The following is an 18,451-nucleotide window of genomic DNA, read 5'->3' as shown; positions in this document are numbered from 1 at the left end:
CAGGCCCGGGGGACTTGTCTATCCTCAAGTTGTTCAAAATGTCCAACACATCTTCCTTCCTAACAGATATCTCTTCTAGCTTATCAGTCCGTTTCACACTCTCCTCTTCAACAATACAGTCCCTCTCGTTCGTAAATACTGAAGAGAAGTACTTGTTCAAGACCTCTCCTATCTCTTCCGACTCAATACACAGTCTCCCACCACTGTCCTTGATCGGACCTACCCTCGTTCTCGTCATTCTCAGGTTTCTCACATACGCATAGAATGCCTTGGGGTTATCCTTGATCCTATCCGCCAGGGATTTTTCATGCCCTCTCTTAGCTCTCCTAATCCCTTTCTTCAGGTCCCTTCTGGCTATCCTGTATCCCTCCACTGCTCTGTCTGAACCTTGTTTCCTCAACCTTATGTAAGCCTCCTTCTTCCTCTTTACTAGACATTCAACCTCCCTCGTCAACCAAGGCTCCCTCACACGACCATTTTTTTCCTGCCTGATCGGTACATACATATCAAGGACACGTCGTATCTGCTCCTTGAAAAAGTCCCACATTTCCACCACATCCTTCCCTGACAGCCTATGCTCCCAACGTATGCTCCTCAAATCCTGTCTTACAGCATCGTAATTTCCCTTCCCCCAATTGTAGAAACTTCCTTGTTGTGCGCACCTATCTCTCTCCATAACCAAGGTGAAAGTCACAGAATTGTGGTCGCCATCACCAAAATGTTCACCCACTAACAAGCCCACCACTTGTCCCGGTTCGTTACCGAGTACCAAATCCAATATGGCCTCCCCTCTGGTTGGACAATCTACATACTGCGTTAGAAAAGCTTCCTGGACACACTGCACAAACACCGCCCCATCCAATCTACTTGATCTAAAGAGCTTCCAATCAATATTTGGGAAGTTGAAGTCGCCCATGACTACGACCCTGTGGCTTCTGCACCTTTCCAAAATCTGTTTCCCAATCTGTTTCTCCACATCTCTGCTGCTATTGGGGGGCCTATAATAAACACCCAACAAGGTGACTGCACCTTTCCTATTTCTGACTTCAGCCCATACTACCTCCAGAGGCAGATCCCCCTCAAACTTCCTTTCTGCAACCGTTATACCATTTCTAATTAGCAATGCCACCCCCCCTCCTTTTTTACCACCCTCCCTAATCTTACTGAAACATCTGTACCCAGGAACCTCCAACAGCCATTCCTGTCCCTCATCTATCCATGTTTCCGTGATGGCTACAACATCGTAGTCCCAGGTACCGATCCATGCCTTAAGTTCACCCACCTTATTTCTGATACTCCTTGCATTGAAGTATACGCACTTGAGCCCATCTCTGTGTCTGTAAGTAGTCCCTGTCAGTGCTACCTTCTCCACAGCCTCCCTACAGTCTTGGACATCCTGACACACAGCTAGCTTACTTGCTGGACTACAAGTCCGGATCCCATCCCCCTGCCAAATTAGTTTAAACCCCCCCGAAGAGTGCTAGCAAACCTACCCCCCAGGATATTGGTGCCCTTCTGGTTCAGGTGCAACCCGTCCTGTTTATACAGGTCCCACCTTCCCCAGAATGCAGTCCAATTGTCCAAATATCTGAAGCCCTCCCTCCTACACCATCCTTGCAGCCACGTGTTCAACTGCACTCTCTCCCTATTCTTTGCCTCTCTGTCACGTGGCACCGGCAACAACCCAGAGATGACGACTCTGTCTGTCCTAGCCTTTAGCTTCCAGCCTAACTCCTTGAGCTCTTGAATGACCTCCCCGCCCCTCTTCCTACCTATGTCCTACCTATTTCATTTAGTTTACAGTATAGCACTGCCCGTAACCTCTTTCTATTCACACAGCAAGATGGTAGTTCCACTTCATCATTCAACTCACCCATCTCGAAACTTAGAAATGACCATCACTGGTCCAAAAGATTCTTCTTTCGCAATGAACATGTCATCCTCCACATCAGTGAACACTGTCGGTTCCATGAAGAAACCTAGAACAAAGATAACCACCAGAAACAGAATAATCGCTGCTGAGTCAAGGCTGAAAACTCAAAGTCTTTTGACTACAGGCACAGTATACAGACTACACCATGTCATTTAACAAGTCATTGGACTCAATGGCTTAACTCAGTCTGTTCCTCACCACTTACCAACTCACCATGGAAGGATACAAAAGAATAAAGAACAAAACAAATAGTAAGAGCTAGTAAAAAAAGAGCATAAAAATAAATGTACACTATCAAACCAACAGAGAACATGTTTACAATTACAGGAGAAAAAAACTGGTAATGGTAATATATTATATTACATGCTGAATAATCACTTTAAATCAGTCTTTCCAATGGCATGACCAGTGATCATGCCAGAAGTTTCCAGAAATTTAGTAAATCAGAGGACAGGGAGTTACCAGAAGTAACCTAAGCATAGTAACAGTAATGCAGAGAATCACAGCATTTAATATTGACAAATTTGTAGAACCACGTAATTCTGTTTAAGATTTATATAGGAAGTAGGTGAGAACAGCGCTAGTGCCCAAACTATATTATTGCAAGTTTCTCATGATTCAGAAACAGTTCTATTAGATTGAAAAACTATGCATATATAAGAAAACAGAAAGGGAGAAACTAGGGAATTATTAACTGGTGATCTGAATATTTATTCTGTGGAAATTGTCAGAGTTTGTAAGTAAGGATATGGTGACTGAACACTTTGAAAATATTCAAGTGACGAGAGAGAACCAGCATAGATTTTAAAGGCTAGGTCCTGTCCAACAAATCAAACAAATATTTTTTGAAGAAATGATTGCACTAATGGCTGGAGGTATATTTATTTGGACATTCAGAACATGGTAAACTCCCATGAGGCTATTAGCTAAAGTTGGAGTTCATGGCATGAAAGGCAGATTATTGCCTTGGTTAGGAAATTGGCTGAGTGACAGAGACAGAGACTGGGATGATAGACAATACTTTAACTGTCAGGAAGGGACTTGTTATGCCCCTCAACTATTCACTGCATTCATTACTTACTTAGATTTTGGTGTACAAAACTCCACATTGCCGACAAGGCAGGTAGGTAATAAGTTGCAAAGAAATATTGATACATTAAATGAAAAGGCAAAACTGTGGGAAGTGAATGCAGGACAGATCAGAGAACCTCCTAAACAGTTACAGCTAGAAACAAGAAGGGCTCACTAAATCAGATAATTAAAATGTTTTAACAGGTCCAGAAAATAATCAAAAACCTAACAGAATGCCAATCTATAACTTTATGAGGACTAGAAAACATGCTTAGCTTCAGCAAAATAAAGTTTTGGTTCGAGTTCACCTGCATTCACTGTGAGCAGCCCTAGGGATCACACCTTAGAGAGGAGGTTTTCATCATGGAAGGAGTTACTGTAGATCTACCAGAATGGTACCTCAACTCCAAAGGTTGAAGTAAATGAAGTGATTACAGGCAAACTAGGGTTATATTGCCTGGAATTTAAAAGGCAAACAGGTGATTTGATTAAAGCTTTAAAGATATTAAGGAAAAGGGATATAGTACATAGAGAAAAATTATTTCCACTGGTTAAGTCATCTCTGATCAGGCGACGCTCTAAAAATTAGAACCAGACCTTTCAGAAATAGAATTTTGAAACACTTCCATAAAAGAGATAGGAAATGTTTAAGACTGTATTCCATGAACAGCTACTAAGGTTCAATGAAGTGTCCAAGATTGATGGGACTTTGTTATCTGAAAGGACAATGGGTGAAGACAGATATATGAAGTTAGCTATCAGATGAGCCGTTATCTCACTGAACAGTGGATCAGGTTCACAGGTCTGAATGGGTAAATCTGTTCATACGGCAGAACTGTACACATGCTTAACATTCTATCATCTTTAAAGTCCTCCTGTCTTTCCAGTAACATCCTCTGTTCCTGCCTTCAAGTATGCATAAAAACGAAATACTGCTCAACTGTATCACATAAAAACATGTGGGTTTTTTTGTCAACCCATTTCTATAAAGTTAAAGACTTCATACCAGGTTGCAAAACAGACTTTCCCCCGTATACCAGTGTCGCTCCTTCCTTCACTCCAATCTCACAGTATTCCAGCAGTTTTTCCAGATGAGCTTTATGGTTTTGTGGCCCATGATCTGTTGACCTGTCTAAAGGATCACCAATTTTCATCTTCTTAATCTCCTCAACCTGTATAACAGCATGGGAAATAAAATACAGGACCACCACACATTAATAATGTGCATTTTCTCCTTAAAACGGAAGAACAATAAACAAGAAGAACTTCATGATAACTTACCACTCGCTGAACAAATTTATCATGGACAGATTCTTCAACAAACAAACGGCCAGCAGCAATACAGTTTTCCCCTTTATTGAAATATACTGCACCCATACCCTGCAGGAGGAAGATTAACAATTACATATAAGAAAAGGAATTGCTGTGTTCACTGAACAAGAATTGGGGTCAGTTTTCATTTATTGACAGACTGACTGCATAGTTGTAAACACAAGGATGTCTCAGGTAACACTCACCATTCTTACAGCCTTATCAAGGTCACAGTCATTGAAGATGATGAGTGGAGATTTCCCACCCAACTCCAAAGAGACCTTTTTCAGATTACTCACAGCACAGCTGTTAAACAGATGTTAAAAGGTCAATTATATTATCATTCATTCATATCTCATTTGACAATTGTCATTATAAATTTTTTTTCTCCCATGAGTCAATCCCACTCATACTATTGACAAGTCAAGCTATACCAAAGATCTGTGTATATATGCTCTCATGTAATAAATATAAACACCATCACGTCTGCAAAATATGACAGAATATTGACTGGATGATCGAACCTTGAAGGTTTCTAGAAGTTAAGAATAAAAGAGCATGACTCTGCAGGTGGTATTGTAGTTAAAAGAAAGAGAAATCCCAAAATCTGTTTTAAACCTACACATTCCTTAATAAGCCATTCTTGCTGATTAATCATCAACTCCACCCTCCAATATTTGAACCTGTCTCCTATATTATGATGTCTGAGATTTACTTATTTGTCTTATTTCTATGGAGTTTCCTGTCTATTTTCTCTTCTTTCCAACCCCAATTTCTATCTTCTGCCGACTGCAACCTACCCTGCCTCCCCCATCTGATTCTTGCTTCAATGTTAAGACTGTTCTGTGCACATGTGCAGTGTGAACTTAATGCATGATGCAACAACATACAGGGTCTGGAACCATGCGGATGCACATTTTCAAATGAGCGCAGTTGCCCTGTAGTTGCAGTATTATCAAAAGCTGACTTTCCGAACATTCCACCTACACCCCTGAGATTCTCAGCACTATGTGGTTTCTTTATCAACCTACCTCAGATGTCTTCTTGAATTACACCTTCTGACCATGACTCAGATTTTAAGATTATTCTTTGTCAGAGGGAAGGTCTGTCTGTCACCACAACCAGAAAGGCATAAGAAAGAGTGAAGGATGAAAAAGGCCATTCTTCACCTTATCAATGTTCTGAGCTGTTCAATTTATTGGGTGCTTTAGCTGTTCGACCCACTTCTGCCTTTGTAAAATGTTTTGTTTATTTCTCACATTCTGATTTGAAATTCTCTGTATCTTATTTTGTCTACAACTGCTATTTCATTTACAATTATTGCTCTCAAAAAAGGCAAGGTCATAGTAATTGCTCAACAACCAAAGATTTATCTACTGTTTATTGGTGAGTTGACAATGTCCCGTTGAACATCCTGAAAAAACGATTTTACAACTTACCTTTTCATAATCTGTTTACCGATTGGAGTTGATCCTGTGAACCCCAGTTTGCGAACATCCGGGTGTTCTGACAGCCGCTGCCCAACCAGGCCACCTAGGATTAAATGTGAAGGATTCGATGGCTATTAAATATCTTGATTAATATCAAAGTTCAGTAGTTGCAACCCGATTTGTAGAAATTTGAATAGCAATATAGTATTTTTGTCTGCACAGTGGCTATGTTATTGGAATTGTAGCCAAGAATACTGTGTCTTCATCACCATTCATGGGAATGTCTTATCTCACCAGTGGCACAGTGGTATATGGTCAGCAGAGCATGGTCCAACAGACTCTGAAGCCATGAACTCTCATGGCACCGGGTAAAATGGGCAAATATCCTGCTGATTACCACATGTCCCACAGCTGATGGTGGCTGCAGATATAGTGGATATGCATTGATTGCAATCTCTCAAGATTCCCTAGACACCTGGAAAGGTCCTAGCAAACCACAAATGCAAGACCTTATTCAAGAAAGGAAAGAATCAGAAAATGGGAAACTATAGGTCATTTCTGCCTAATATCTGTCTTCAATGAAATGATGGAATCCCTTATTAACATACCAGTGGTAGAACATTTAGAAATAAATAATTGCTTGGTTGCATAGAACATAAATATTGCTTAAAGATGACCAGAAGTCAAAACTGTTCATCTTTTCATCTGGACTATTACATGAGAAACAGTGTAGGTGCTCCTTTTTTCAAGTCTGACAAATGCAAGACAAAAGGTTCTGATTTCTTGTCTTGTTTTAGTAACATTTAGAAAAATGTAATACAATCAGGTAGTGTCAATACAGTTTTGTAAATGGGAAATTGTGTTGATAAACTTATCAGAAATCTCTGAGAAATACAACAAGCAGGGTGGATGAAAGGGAACCAATAGATGTGTGAGATATTGTGTTATACGTATCTTTACTAACTCACTCACCAGCTCGCTATACTCATTCATACTGCATTCCCATTCATTTGTTCAAAACCCTTCATTGACCTGTAATTTACTTTAAAATGTTTTCATTCATTCATTCATAAAACTGTGGTTTTGTAGTATATTTTACTATTACAATATAGACTAAATTAAAACATCCCTTTCAACCCATTACTGCTTCTTCATTCCTTTAACCCTGATCAGGCCTATTTCTACATCAAAAACTACCTTTGGTTAGATGTCAATGTCATAAAAAATACCATCCCCATCAAGTCTCCACAAAACATTACAATATTAATCAGCCCTTACCAACCATCTATCAGACCTGAGTAGATACAAAACATCTTCCTCAACTAGACCCATACAAATGAACAGAACTGTTAAGAAACTTCCTATCAAAACAGCGCTGGAACTGAATGAATGAGAACTGTCAAAACCGGCAAGTAGAAAACAAAATCTCACAGCCCAATTTAACATTCTCCACATAAAGACATCTATAATTTCTAACTTATTTAGATTATATAGGTTTAGCATTTTTACTAACATAAAGGTTGATTCAATAAAGACCATTTCAAACTTAAAAGATAAAAGAACTAACATCTTTTAATTACACAGCCTGGACAGACACACTGATCAGAGTAGCAGCCAACAGTTAGCAAGTGTTTAAACAATCTCCGGCCTCCCCAGGACTGATGTCAAACAAATTTTTGTATATAATAGATCAAACTATGCAACACCATAATGATAGAATTTTATTATAGAGTCACAGAGATGTACAGCATGGAAACAGACCCTTCGGTCCAACCTGTCCATGCTGACCAGATATCCCAATCCAATCTAGTCCCACCTGCCAGCACCCGACCCATATCCCTCCAAACCTTTCCTAATCATATACCCATCCAAATGCCTCTTAAATGTTGCAGTTGTACCAGCCTCCAGCACTTCCTCTGGCTGCTCATTCCATACACGTACCACCCTCTGCATGAAAAAGTTGCCCCTGAGGTCTCTTTTATATCTTTCCCCTCTCACCCTAAACCTATGCCCTCTAGATCTGGACTCCCCCCACCCCAGGGAAAAGACTATGCCTATTTATCCTATCCATGCCCTCAATTTTGTAAATCCCTATAAGGTCACCCCTCAGCCTCCGATGCTCCAGCGAAAACAGCTCCAGCCTGTTCAGCTTCTCCCTGTAGCTCAAATCCTCCAACCCTGGCAATATCCTTGTAAATCTTTTCTGAACCCTTTCAAGTTTCACAACATCTTTATGATAAGAAGGAGACCAGAATTGCAGGCATTATTCCAAAAGTGACCTACCCAATGTCCTGTACAGCCACAATATGACCTCCTAGCTTTAGTACTCAATAAAGGAAAGCATACCAAATGCCTTCTTCACTATCCCATCTACCTGCGACTCCACTTTCAAGGAGCTATGAACCTGCACTCCAAGGTCTCTTTGTTCAGCAACACTCCAGAAGACCTTACCATTAAGGGTATAAGTCCTACTAATATTTGCTTTCCCAAAATGCAGCACCTCGCATTTATCTAAATTAAACTCCATCTGCCACTTCTCAGCCCACTGACACATCTGATCAAGATCCCATTGTAATCTGAGGTAACCCTCTTTGCTGTTTACTACACCCCCAATTTTGGTATCATCTGCAACCTTACTAATTATACCTCTTATGCTCACATCCAAGTCATTTATATAAATGATGAAAAGTAGTGGACCCAGCACCGATCCTTGTGGCACTCCACTGGTCACAGCCTCCAGTCTTAAAAACAACCCTCCACCACCACCCTCCGTCTTCTACCTTTGAGCCAGTTCTGTATCCAAATGGCTAGTTCTCCCTGTATTCCTTGAGATCTAACCTTGCTCACCCATCTCCCATGGGGAACCTTATCAAATACCTTACTGAAGTCCATATAGATCACATCTACTGCTCTGTCCATTTCAATTTTTTTGTTACTTCTTCAAAAAACCCAATCAAGCTTGTGATACATGATTTCCCACGCACAAAGCTATGTTGACTATCCCTAATTAGTCCTTGCCTTTCCAAATACATGTACATCCTGTCCCTCAGGATTCCCTCCAACAACTTGCCCACCACCAATGTCAGGCTCACTGGTCTATAGTTCCCTGGCTTGTCCTTACCACTCTTCTTAAACAGTGGCACCACGTTAGCCAACCTCCAGTCTTCCGGCACCTCACCTGTAACTATCGATGATACAAATATCTCAGCAAGGGGCCCAGCGATCACAGAGTCTAGGGTACACCTGATCAGGTCCTGGGGATTTATCCACTTTTATACATTTTAAGATATCCAGCACATCCTCCTCTGTAATATGGATATTTTGCAAGATGTCACCATCGGTTTCCCCATATTCTATGTCTTCCATATCCTTTTCCACAGTAAATACTGATGCAAAATACTCGTTTAGTATCTCCCCCATTTTCTGTGGCTCCACACAAAGACCGCCCTGCTGATCTTTGAGAGGCCCTATTCTCTCCCGAGTTACCCTTTTGTTCTTAATGTATTTGTTAAAACCCTTTGGATTCTCCTTGACCCTATTTGCCAAAGCTATCTCATGTCCCCTTTTTGCCTTCCTGATTTCCCTCTTAAGTATTCTCCTACTGCCTTTAAACTCTTCTAAGGATTCATTTGATCTATCTTGTCTATACCTGACATATACTTCCTTCTTTTTCTTAACCAAAGCCTCAATTTCTTTAGTCATCCAGCATTCCCCATACCTACTAGCCTTCCCTTTCACCCAAACAGGAATTAATTATCTCTAGTACATGGAATATACTGGAGTACTCTTCATTTGACCGAATGAATACATTTCCAAAAAAATTGAAGAAGCCCAACACCAAAAAAAGCCCAAATGAATGGCATTCTATCTACCACCTTCAGCATTCATTCCCTCCACGACCAGTGGCAGCAACTGTGCACCACTGACAAGATGCACTACAGTAACTCACGAAGACCCCTTAGCTAGCATGAAACATATTTGACACATCTAACAACTCAAAGAACATGGGTAATAGATCCATAGGAATTAGCTGTAAGTTCCATTCCAAGCAGTGCACCATGCAGATAACGAAATATACTTCCATTCCTTAATTGCCATGACTTCAAAAATCAATTCTCTCTCTAGCAACATTGTACATATGGTTCAAGAGGACAGTTCACCACCACCTTCTCCTGAGCAATTAGGAATGGACAATAAATATTAATAAACGTCAATGATATCCACATCCCAGAACAGAACTAAAAACAGACAAGCCTAGCATAGAATAGGTTACATTGTAGATGAATTAATTCAGGAATGACAGGCTACACTGACTGAGAAGCTTGATGGTGCCTATTGTAGGAGTGGAAGGTAATGGATTGGGGAACAAAGCTTGCTCCCCATTGAGGTCAGATCTCAGCACTGAGTGCAGTGTTAAAAAACAATCTGAGAGAGATTCATTATATAGCATCACAGCAGATAGCAGTTCTGACAGAATTCAAAACCAGCTCCCCTTGTAGGATAAGTCCTCTCCACAGCAAGCTTCATTCTAAATCTACTTTTTGTCTAGCACATTCTGCCATTTTCCTGCTCCATCCTAGCACTAGTGCATCCAGTAGCCTCATTTCCACTAACAAACTTTCATCTGGTTGCCCTTCCCCTTTACCTTAATTCCACTGGATCTCCTCTCCTGCAGAGTTCTGCACTCAGCACAGTTAAGTATGAGAGAGGTGTGGATGATGCAATAACTCATTGTTTAGACAGCATTGAAATACAGAACTAGTTAGTCACTCCCAAAATATATTGAACAATTCCAACAAAAGAAGAGTTTGTCAGTTCACCTGATCCAGGAAGAATATTGATAACTCCTTTCGGTATTCCAGCACGTGCTGCCAATTCAGCAAACTTCAGTGCAGTCAGCGGAGTCACCTAAAATGGAATAAAATCCAGACACAGTTACCAGAGGAGAATCTGGGGTCAAGTGTACCCTAACTCACTAAATGGAAAGCCCAAATATTGAATCAAATCTTGAATTTTACAATCATTCTCCACTATTCAAAAACTGGGTGAGGAATAAAACTAATTTCATTCAATTCCCAAATCCCTGTGTTTGGGTTCAAATTACACTCAGAGGTGACTTATGCTATGTTTGTTGGTCATTTCTGCTGAACAGAATAATAAAAACAAGGATTTAAAAATCACTATGATTATTTCAAAATTGCTTGAAACATACTAAATTACATAAAGAGACCATGTGGGTTTTGAAACAACCTACTCATACTGGCTTCAACGTTTTTCATTCTTTCATGGGCTGTGGAAATGCTGGCTAGGTTATTTCACAACCACTGGATATTTCAAATCACTTCATAGCCAATGAAGTACTTTTTGAAATGTAGTCACTGTTGTAATGCAGCAGCCAATTCGCACACAGTGAACTCCCACAAATACATAATAATAATGAGCAGAGAGTATGGTTTTCAGGATGTTTCTTACCTTTAGGGTGTTAATAAATATTGATCAGGGTATCAGTAGAACTCAGCTGCTCTTCTTCTCCATGGGATCTTTTACATGCACTGAGGCAGACAGGCCTCAGTTTAACATTTTATTCAAAAGTCAGCACTCACTGATTATTCACTGGTTACTGCGCTGGACTGGAATTTGAACCCAGAACCTTATCATGAGCGGGTTTGTTAGCTACCAACTGAGCCATGACTAACACCCCAGCATAAAGGCACTGCTCGATTTAGGGTAGCAACTTAGCCCACCGATATTACACATTTGCTTAAGGAAGAATTACTTTACATCAGCATGACTCATCTCAGCTTTACTGGATACAGTGAGGGCTGTAGAGTTGGTGAATTAGCTGACCATGCCACCATGGTACAGGAACATATACAAGATAGGAGTAGGAAGGAATGCAGTGGCAATATATAACAATATAATGAGGGGCACTGATACAGTTCTCTTCAGCAAACACAGGGGTCCAGAGGGCTATGCTGATATCAGGGCTTGGGATATCTGCTTAGTGTTATTTAATGTCCAATGAAACAAAATAAATTTAAAGTCTCATAGTAAAGGCATCCATAGGTTCCAATGATCATATTATAATTGAATTTAATATTCAGTTTTAGGGAGAGAGGAGCGAGTCCAAGACTACTACTTTAAAAATATAAATAAGAGTGATTCTATGAGGGCATGAAAGCAGAGCTGGCTAAAGTCAACATGCAAATTAATTAAAGGGTAGAGTTGCTGTAGCAGGCATCAAAGGGAATATGATAGAATACACAGAATAGATAAATTCCAAAGAGTAAGAAAAATCCAAAGGGGCAGACCCCTATCCATGGTTGACCAAAAATGCTAAAGATAGAATCAAAGTAAACAAGTTGCATATAATCGCACAAAGACAGGTGGCAGGTCAGAAGATTGCACAGAATATAAAAATACAGCAAAAAGTGACTAAAAACTTAATGGGGAAAAGCTTGGAGTACAACTGAAAACTAGCCAGAAATATAAAAACAGATGGTAAGAGTTTAATAGCTTAAAAGAACGAGTTAATAAAATTAGCATTGGTCCTTTGGAAAGAGAGTCTTGAGTATTAATAATGAAAATGGGGAAATTGAATGGTATTTTGCAACAGTCTTCACAGGACACAAATAACATACCAGAAGCAGTGATATAACGAGGAAACAAAAGTGAGGAAGGAAATCAAGAAAATCACAATCACTGAATTTATACTGAATAAATTCTTGGAGCTACAACCTGACAAGAGCTCAAGTCCTAATGGACTTTAACTTCAGGTCTTAAAAGAAGTGGTTAGTGAGATAGCTGGTATACTGATTGTAAGTTTGAGTATGTGGGAAGATGAGAGTAAAGAAGTCAGAACTGAGATTTCAAGATCGCAATAAGGCACCGGCAGGCAAGAAGTTGGTTTGAAGTATGTCTACTTCAATGCCAGGTGCATCCAGAATAAGGTGGGTGAACTTACAGCATGGGTTGGTACATGGGATTTCATTGTTGCAACCATTTCAGAGACAGGAATGGTTATTGCAGGTTCTGGGATTTAGATGTTTCAGTAAGAACAGAGAAAATGGTACAAGAGGGGTTGGTATGGCACAGTTAGTCAAGGGCAGTATCGCGGTTGCAGAAAGGACGTTTGAGGACTCCTCTACTGAGGTAATATGGGCTGAGATTAGAAACAGGAAAGGAGAGGTTACCTTGTTGGGAGTTTTCTATAGGCCTCCAAATAGTTCCAGAGATGTAGATACAGCTTAGCAAGGATGATTCTCTATAGGAGCAAGAGTGACAGGGTAGTTGCTACAGGCTTTTAACTTTCCAAATATTGACTGGGAATACTTGACTGGGAAAAGTTCAAGTACTTTAGATGGGTCAGTTTTTGTCCAATGTATGCAGGAGTGTTTCCTGACACAGTATGTCCTTAGGCTGACAAAGGGTGAGGCCACATTGGATTTGGAACCAGGCCAGGTGTTAGATTTGGAGATAGGTGAGCACTTTGGTGATAGTGACCAAAATCCAGTTATGTTTAACTTAGTGATGGAAAAGGTTAGGTATATATCGCAGGGCAAGAGTTGTAGCTGAGAGAAAGGCAATTACAATGTGATTAGGCATCGGATGGGGAAGGAAACTGGAGGGGATGGGCAAAATTGATACGTGGAACATATTCGAGAAAGTATATACTTTTCAAACAGAGAGGAAGTGGGTGAGTGAGGGAGCCGTGGTTTACTAAGGAAGTTGAATCTCTCTTCAATAGGAAGAAGAAGGCTTATGTTAGGATGAGATGTGATGGCTCAGTTAAGGTCCTTGAGAGTTATAAGTTAGCCAGGAAAGACCTAAGCAGAAAGCTAAGAGGAGCCAGGATGGGACATGAGAAGTCACTGGCAGATAGGATCAAGGAAAACCCTATGGTTTTTATTAGCAATATCAGGAATAAAATGACTAGAGTAAGATTAGGGCCAATCAAGCATAGTGGTGGGAAGTTGTGTGTGGAGTCAAAGGAGATAGGGGAAGCACTAAATGAATACTTTTTGTCAGTATTCACACTGGAAAAAGACAATGTTGTTGAGGAGAATACGGAGGTACAGGCTACTAGACTAGATGGGATTGAGGTTCACAAGGAGGTGGTGTTAGCAATTCTGGAAAGTGAAAAAAATAGATGAGTCCCCTGGGCTGGATGGGTTTAATCTTAGGATTCCCTGGATGCCGGTGGGGTGGGGGTGGGGGTGGTGAAAGTGGAGGGGGGATTGCCGACCCTTTGGCTTTAATCCTTATGTCATCATTGTCTACAGGAATAGTGCCAAAAGACTGGAGGATAGTAAATGTTGTTCCTTTGTTCAAGAAGGGGAGTAGGGACAACCTTGGAAATTATAGACCTGTGAGGCTTACTTCAGTTTTGGGTAAAGTTTTGGAAAGGATTATAACAGATAGGATTTATAATCATCTAGAGATTAATAAGTTGATTAAGGATAGTTAACATCGTTTTGTGATGGGTAGATCGTGCCTCACAAACCTTATTTAGTTCTTTGAGAAGGTGACCAGACAGGTAGATGAAGGTAAAGCAGTTGATGTGGTGTCTATGGATTTCAGTAAGGCGTTTGATAAGGTTCCCCACGGTAGGCTATTGCACAAAATAGGAGAAAGTGTGGATTGCAGATGCTGGAGAGAGCTGAAAATGTGTTGCTGGAGAAGCGCAGCAGGTCAGGCAGCCACTAAGGAGCAGGAGAATCGACATTTCGGGCATGAGCCCTTCTTCAGGAATCAAATTCCTGAAGAAGGGCTCATGCCCGAAACGTCGATTCTCTTGCTCCTTGGATGCTGTCTGACCTCCTGCGCTTTTCCGGCAACACATTTTCAGCTATTGCACAAAATACAGAGGCATTGGATTGAGGGTGATTTAGCGGCTTGGATCAAATATTGGCTAGTTGAAAGAAGACAGAGGGTCGTGGTTGATAGGAAATATTCATCCTGTAGTTTAGTTACTAGTAGAGAGAGCTCAGTCCAGGTATGTAGATCCTTGAAAGTTGCTACCCAGTTGATAAGGTTGTCAAGAAGACATATGGTGTGGTAGAGGGATTGAGTACTGCAAGGATATGTTTTGGGTCCACTGTTGTTTGTCATTTATATAAATGACCTGGATGAGGGCATAGAAGGATGGGTTAGTAAATTTGCAGATGACACTAAGGTCGGTAGAGTTGTGGATAGTGATGAAGGATGATGTAGGTTACAGAGAGATATAGACAAGCTGCAGAGCTGGGCTGAGATATGCTAATGGAGTTTAATATAAAAAAGTGTGAGGTGATTCACTTTGAAAGGAGTAACAGGAATGCAGAGTACTGGGCAACCGGTAATATTCTTGGTAGTGTAGATGAGTAGAGAGAGCTCCGTGTCCAGGTACATAGATCCTTGAACGTTGCTACCCAGTTGATAGGGTTGTCAAGAAGACATATGGTGTGGTAGAGGGATTGAGTTCGGAACTATGAGATCCTGCTGCAGCTGTACAAAACTCTGGTGCGGCCATATTTGGAGTATTGCGTACAGTTCTGGTTACTGCATTATGAGATGGATGTGGAGGGTTTGGAAAGGGTTCAGAGATGATTTGCTAGGATGCTGCCTGGTAAGGAGAGAAGGTCTTACGAGAAAAGATTGAGGCACTTGAGGTTGCTTTCATTGGAGAGAAGATGATTGAGAGGTGACTTAATTGAGACATATAAAATAATCAGAGGGTTAGATAGATTGGACAGTGAGACCCTTATTCCTCAGATGGCGATGACTAGCACGAGGGGACATAGCTTCAAATTGAGGAGTGATGGAAATTGGACAGATGTCAGAGGTAGTTTCTTTACTCAAAGAATAGAAGGGGAATGGGACGCGGTGCCAGCAACAGTTGTAGACTCGTCAACTTTATGGGCATTTAAATGGTCGTTGGATAGGCATATGGACGAGAATGGAATAGTGTAGGTTAGACGAGCTTTAGATTGGTTTCACAGGTCGGTGCAAGATCGAGGGCCGAAGGGAATGTAATGTACTGTAATGTCCTATGCTCTAAGCTTTCAAAACTCCTTTGATATAGGTACAGTCACATTACATTGGAAGATAGTGAATGTAATTTCTTTATTCAAAAAGAGAGGTAGACAGAAAGTAGGAAACCACAGGCCAGTTATATTAACATCGGTCATGGGAAAAATGTTATTTTTAAAAGAAGTTAGAGCATGGTATTTGGATACATTCAAAGTAGCCAAGCAGTGTCAGTATGGTTTTGTGAAAGGGAAATCACGTTTGACCATCTGTTAGAGTTCTCTAAGGAAGTAAAATGTGATGTGGATGAAGAAAAACCAGTGATGAACTGCAATTGGATTTTCTGTAGCCATGTGAAAAGGTCCCACATCAAATGCTTTTGCAAAAAATTAAAGCTCATGATGTAAGTGTTGGTACATTGAGGTGGATAGAAGATTGGATGGCTTACAGGAAGGGAGTACGTGTAAGTGGATCATTTTCAGGTTGGCAAAATGTGGTGAACCATAGAATTAGTGCCGTAACCTTGTCAGTTTATAATTTATATAAATAACTTGGATGAAGGAATGGTAGGCATTGTGTCATCAGCAAATTTGGCAAAAAGATAGGTAGAAAACTAAGTTATAAAGAGAATGAAAGGAGCTTACAAAAAATGTTAATGAGTGGGAAAAGATCTGACAAATTGAATATGATGTGGAACATGTGAAAATGCCCATTTTGGCAGGAAGCAAAGAAAGAGAAGTATATTATCTAGATGGTGAGATTTTACAGAACTCTAACTTGCAGAAGAACTTGGGCATTCCAGAAGATGAATTCCAAAAGATTAATACAGCAAGTAATTAATAAAACTAATGGAAGGCTCATATTTATCATAAGTGGAATTTAGTGCAAAACTAGGGAGGTGATATTTTAGTCAAACAGGGCACTATTGAGACATATTGGAATACTGTGCGCAGTATTGGTCCCCTTACTTAAGGAAAGAAATAAATGTGTTGGAGAAAGTTCAGGTAAGATTTACCAGACCAATTTCTAGAAATAGAGCAATGTCTTATGAGGTCAGGATAGGCTTATATTTTCTGTGGATTTTGAAAGAGTAAGATGTCATTCACCTGAAACATAAGATCCTGAGGGGTCTTTACTGGGTTATTATTTCCTCTTCTGGAGGAATCTAGAACTCTGGGATTCTTTAAAAATTAGGGGTTGCCCATGTACAACACAGATTAGGCTTTTTTTTCTTTCAGAGCATCATGAATCTTTGGAACCCTCTGAAAAGATGATGCGTTCTTGAGTATTTTTAAGACAGAGGGTGAAAAGTTATCAGGGGAAGCAGAAATGCTTTTCAGTCAGATCAAACATTAGCAGAGCAAGCTTGAGAATTTGAACGGCCTCTTCCTTGCTCGTATGCATATTTTAAGATGCTTGTACATAACAACTTTAATGTAACAAAATTTCCAAAGGGCTTCTTAGGTATATTATAAAACAATCTTTATCACAAAGGTGCATACATAGATCTTGGGTCTCCTGTTTAGGAGATTTATTTGATGGGGAGGTCATGATATCTTTCGAGTAGCTGAGTCAGAAATATGAGCTATCTCGGAGGGACCTCTTTCATTACTTTCAGGTTAGGGACTTTTTGCAGAAAAAGATGACATTGATGGTTAGTCCCCATAAGTCGGATACGGAGAGTACAGTGCTCCGGTCTACAGGCGCGCTCTCGGTCAGCACCCTCTACCACTTGTTAGGAGGTAATGTTCCAAAAGGCTATGCGGAGCCTGGAATCGGGAATTGGGGGTGGGAATCTCATCAGAGATGTGGGAGGATATTTGGGAGAATGTAAGGAAGATTTTGATTTGTAACAGGACGCAGACTATGCATTGAAGGTACTCCACAGGGCTCACTTGGCACTTGAGCGGCTTGCAAACTTTAAGACAGCAGTGTCCCCAGTGTGCCCCAAATGTAAAACAGATGTTGGCACTCTTACTCATTGCTTGCTGTCATGCCACAAGCTTCGTAGGTATTGGGGTGCCACAGCGAGTGTTTGGAAGGGGTCTTGAGAACTGAGGTCAAGATGGATCCAGTGTCCCTCCTCGTGGGTTTGCCAAATCTCCCTTCTTTGGATGTGCATGGGAAGAAACTGTTTAATATTCTTTCACTCTGTTCTAGGAAGAATATTCAAATAAGCTGGTGGCCCCAGAATCCCCTGGGACTGGCGCAGGTTAGCTATGGAGTACACCCCCCTGGACTTCTTTACGAGTATGGTGCACCAGAAAACGGAATTGTTTTATAGACCTTGGCGGCCCTTTCTAAATTATTTTGATGCAGACTTGGTGGCTATATTGGTCAGGGCCTTTGTGTAGTCATGAGGGCTCTGTCTGGCAGTCGAGGGACCCCTGGGGGGAAGAATCCTGAACAAGTACGGGTTTGCTTACTCATGCTCCCAGTAGTGGGGAGCTTTGGTGGAATTGCACTGAGTGGAGTAACTTAACGAATATAACTTAATTTACCTTGGTTTAATTTTTTTTTCTTAGTTATTTATTGAATTGCAGTTTTTTTAGATTTTTTTTTTCCTCAGTGGTTTGTGGAGTAGAATAGTTTGTTTTCTGATATTGCCATTACATTATAAGATTGATATACTATTTTGTAGTGATATTGTAATTTTGTAAAAAATTTATAATATTTTTTTCTCAATAAAAATATTTAT

General features: G+C 40.5%; 1 protein-coding gene across 1 annotated transcript in view; it reads right to left on the bottom strand.

Moving 5' to 3' along the window:
• Nucleotides 1-18,451, bottom strand: part of LOC140466792 (mitochondrial 10-formyltetrahydrofolate dehydrogenase-like) — a 144,819-nt gene that overhangs the window by 15,173 nt on the left and 111,195 nt on the right. Inside the window, exons 16-21 of the mRNA XM_072562431.1 lie at nucleotides 10,566-10,653; nucleotides 5,755-5,848; nucleotides 4,522-4,621; nucleotides 4,286-4,384; nucleotides 4,011-4,176; nucleotides 1,874-1,979 (exon numbers count right to left, since the gene is read on the bottom strand). Coding sequence (XP_072418532.1) covers nucleotides 1,874-1,979; nucleotides 4,011-4,176; nucleotides 4,286-4,384; nucleotides 4,522-4,621; nucleotides 5,755-5,848; nucleotides 10,566-10,653 — 653 coding nt within the window. The remainder of the gene's footprint in view (nucleotides 1-1,873; nucleotides 1,980-4,010; nucleotides 4,177-4,285; nucleotides 4,385-4,521; nucleotides 4,622-5,754; nucleotides 5,849-10,565; nucleotides 10,654-18,451) is intronic.

Source organism: Chiloscyllium punctatum, chromosome 44, assembly GCF_047496795.1.
Source record: "Chiloscyllium punctatum isolate Juve2018m chromosome 44, sChiPun1.3, whole genome shotgun sequence".
Taxonomy (NCBI): Eukaryota; Metazoa; Chordata; class Chondrichthyes; order Orectolobiformes; family Hemiscylliidae; genus Chiloscyllium; species Chiloscyllium punctatum.
Note: the sequence above shows the minus strand (reverse complement) of the source record. Positions and strands in the feature narration are given on the sequence as shown.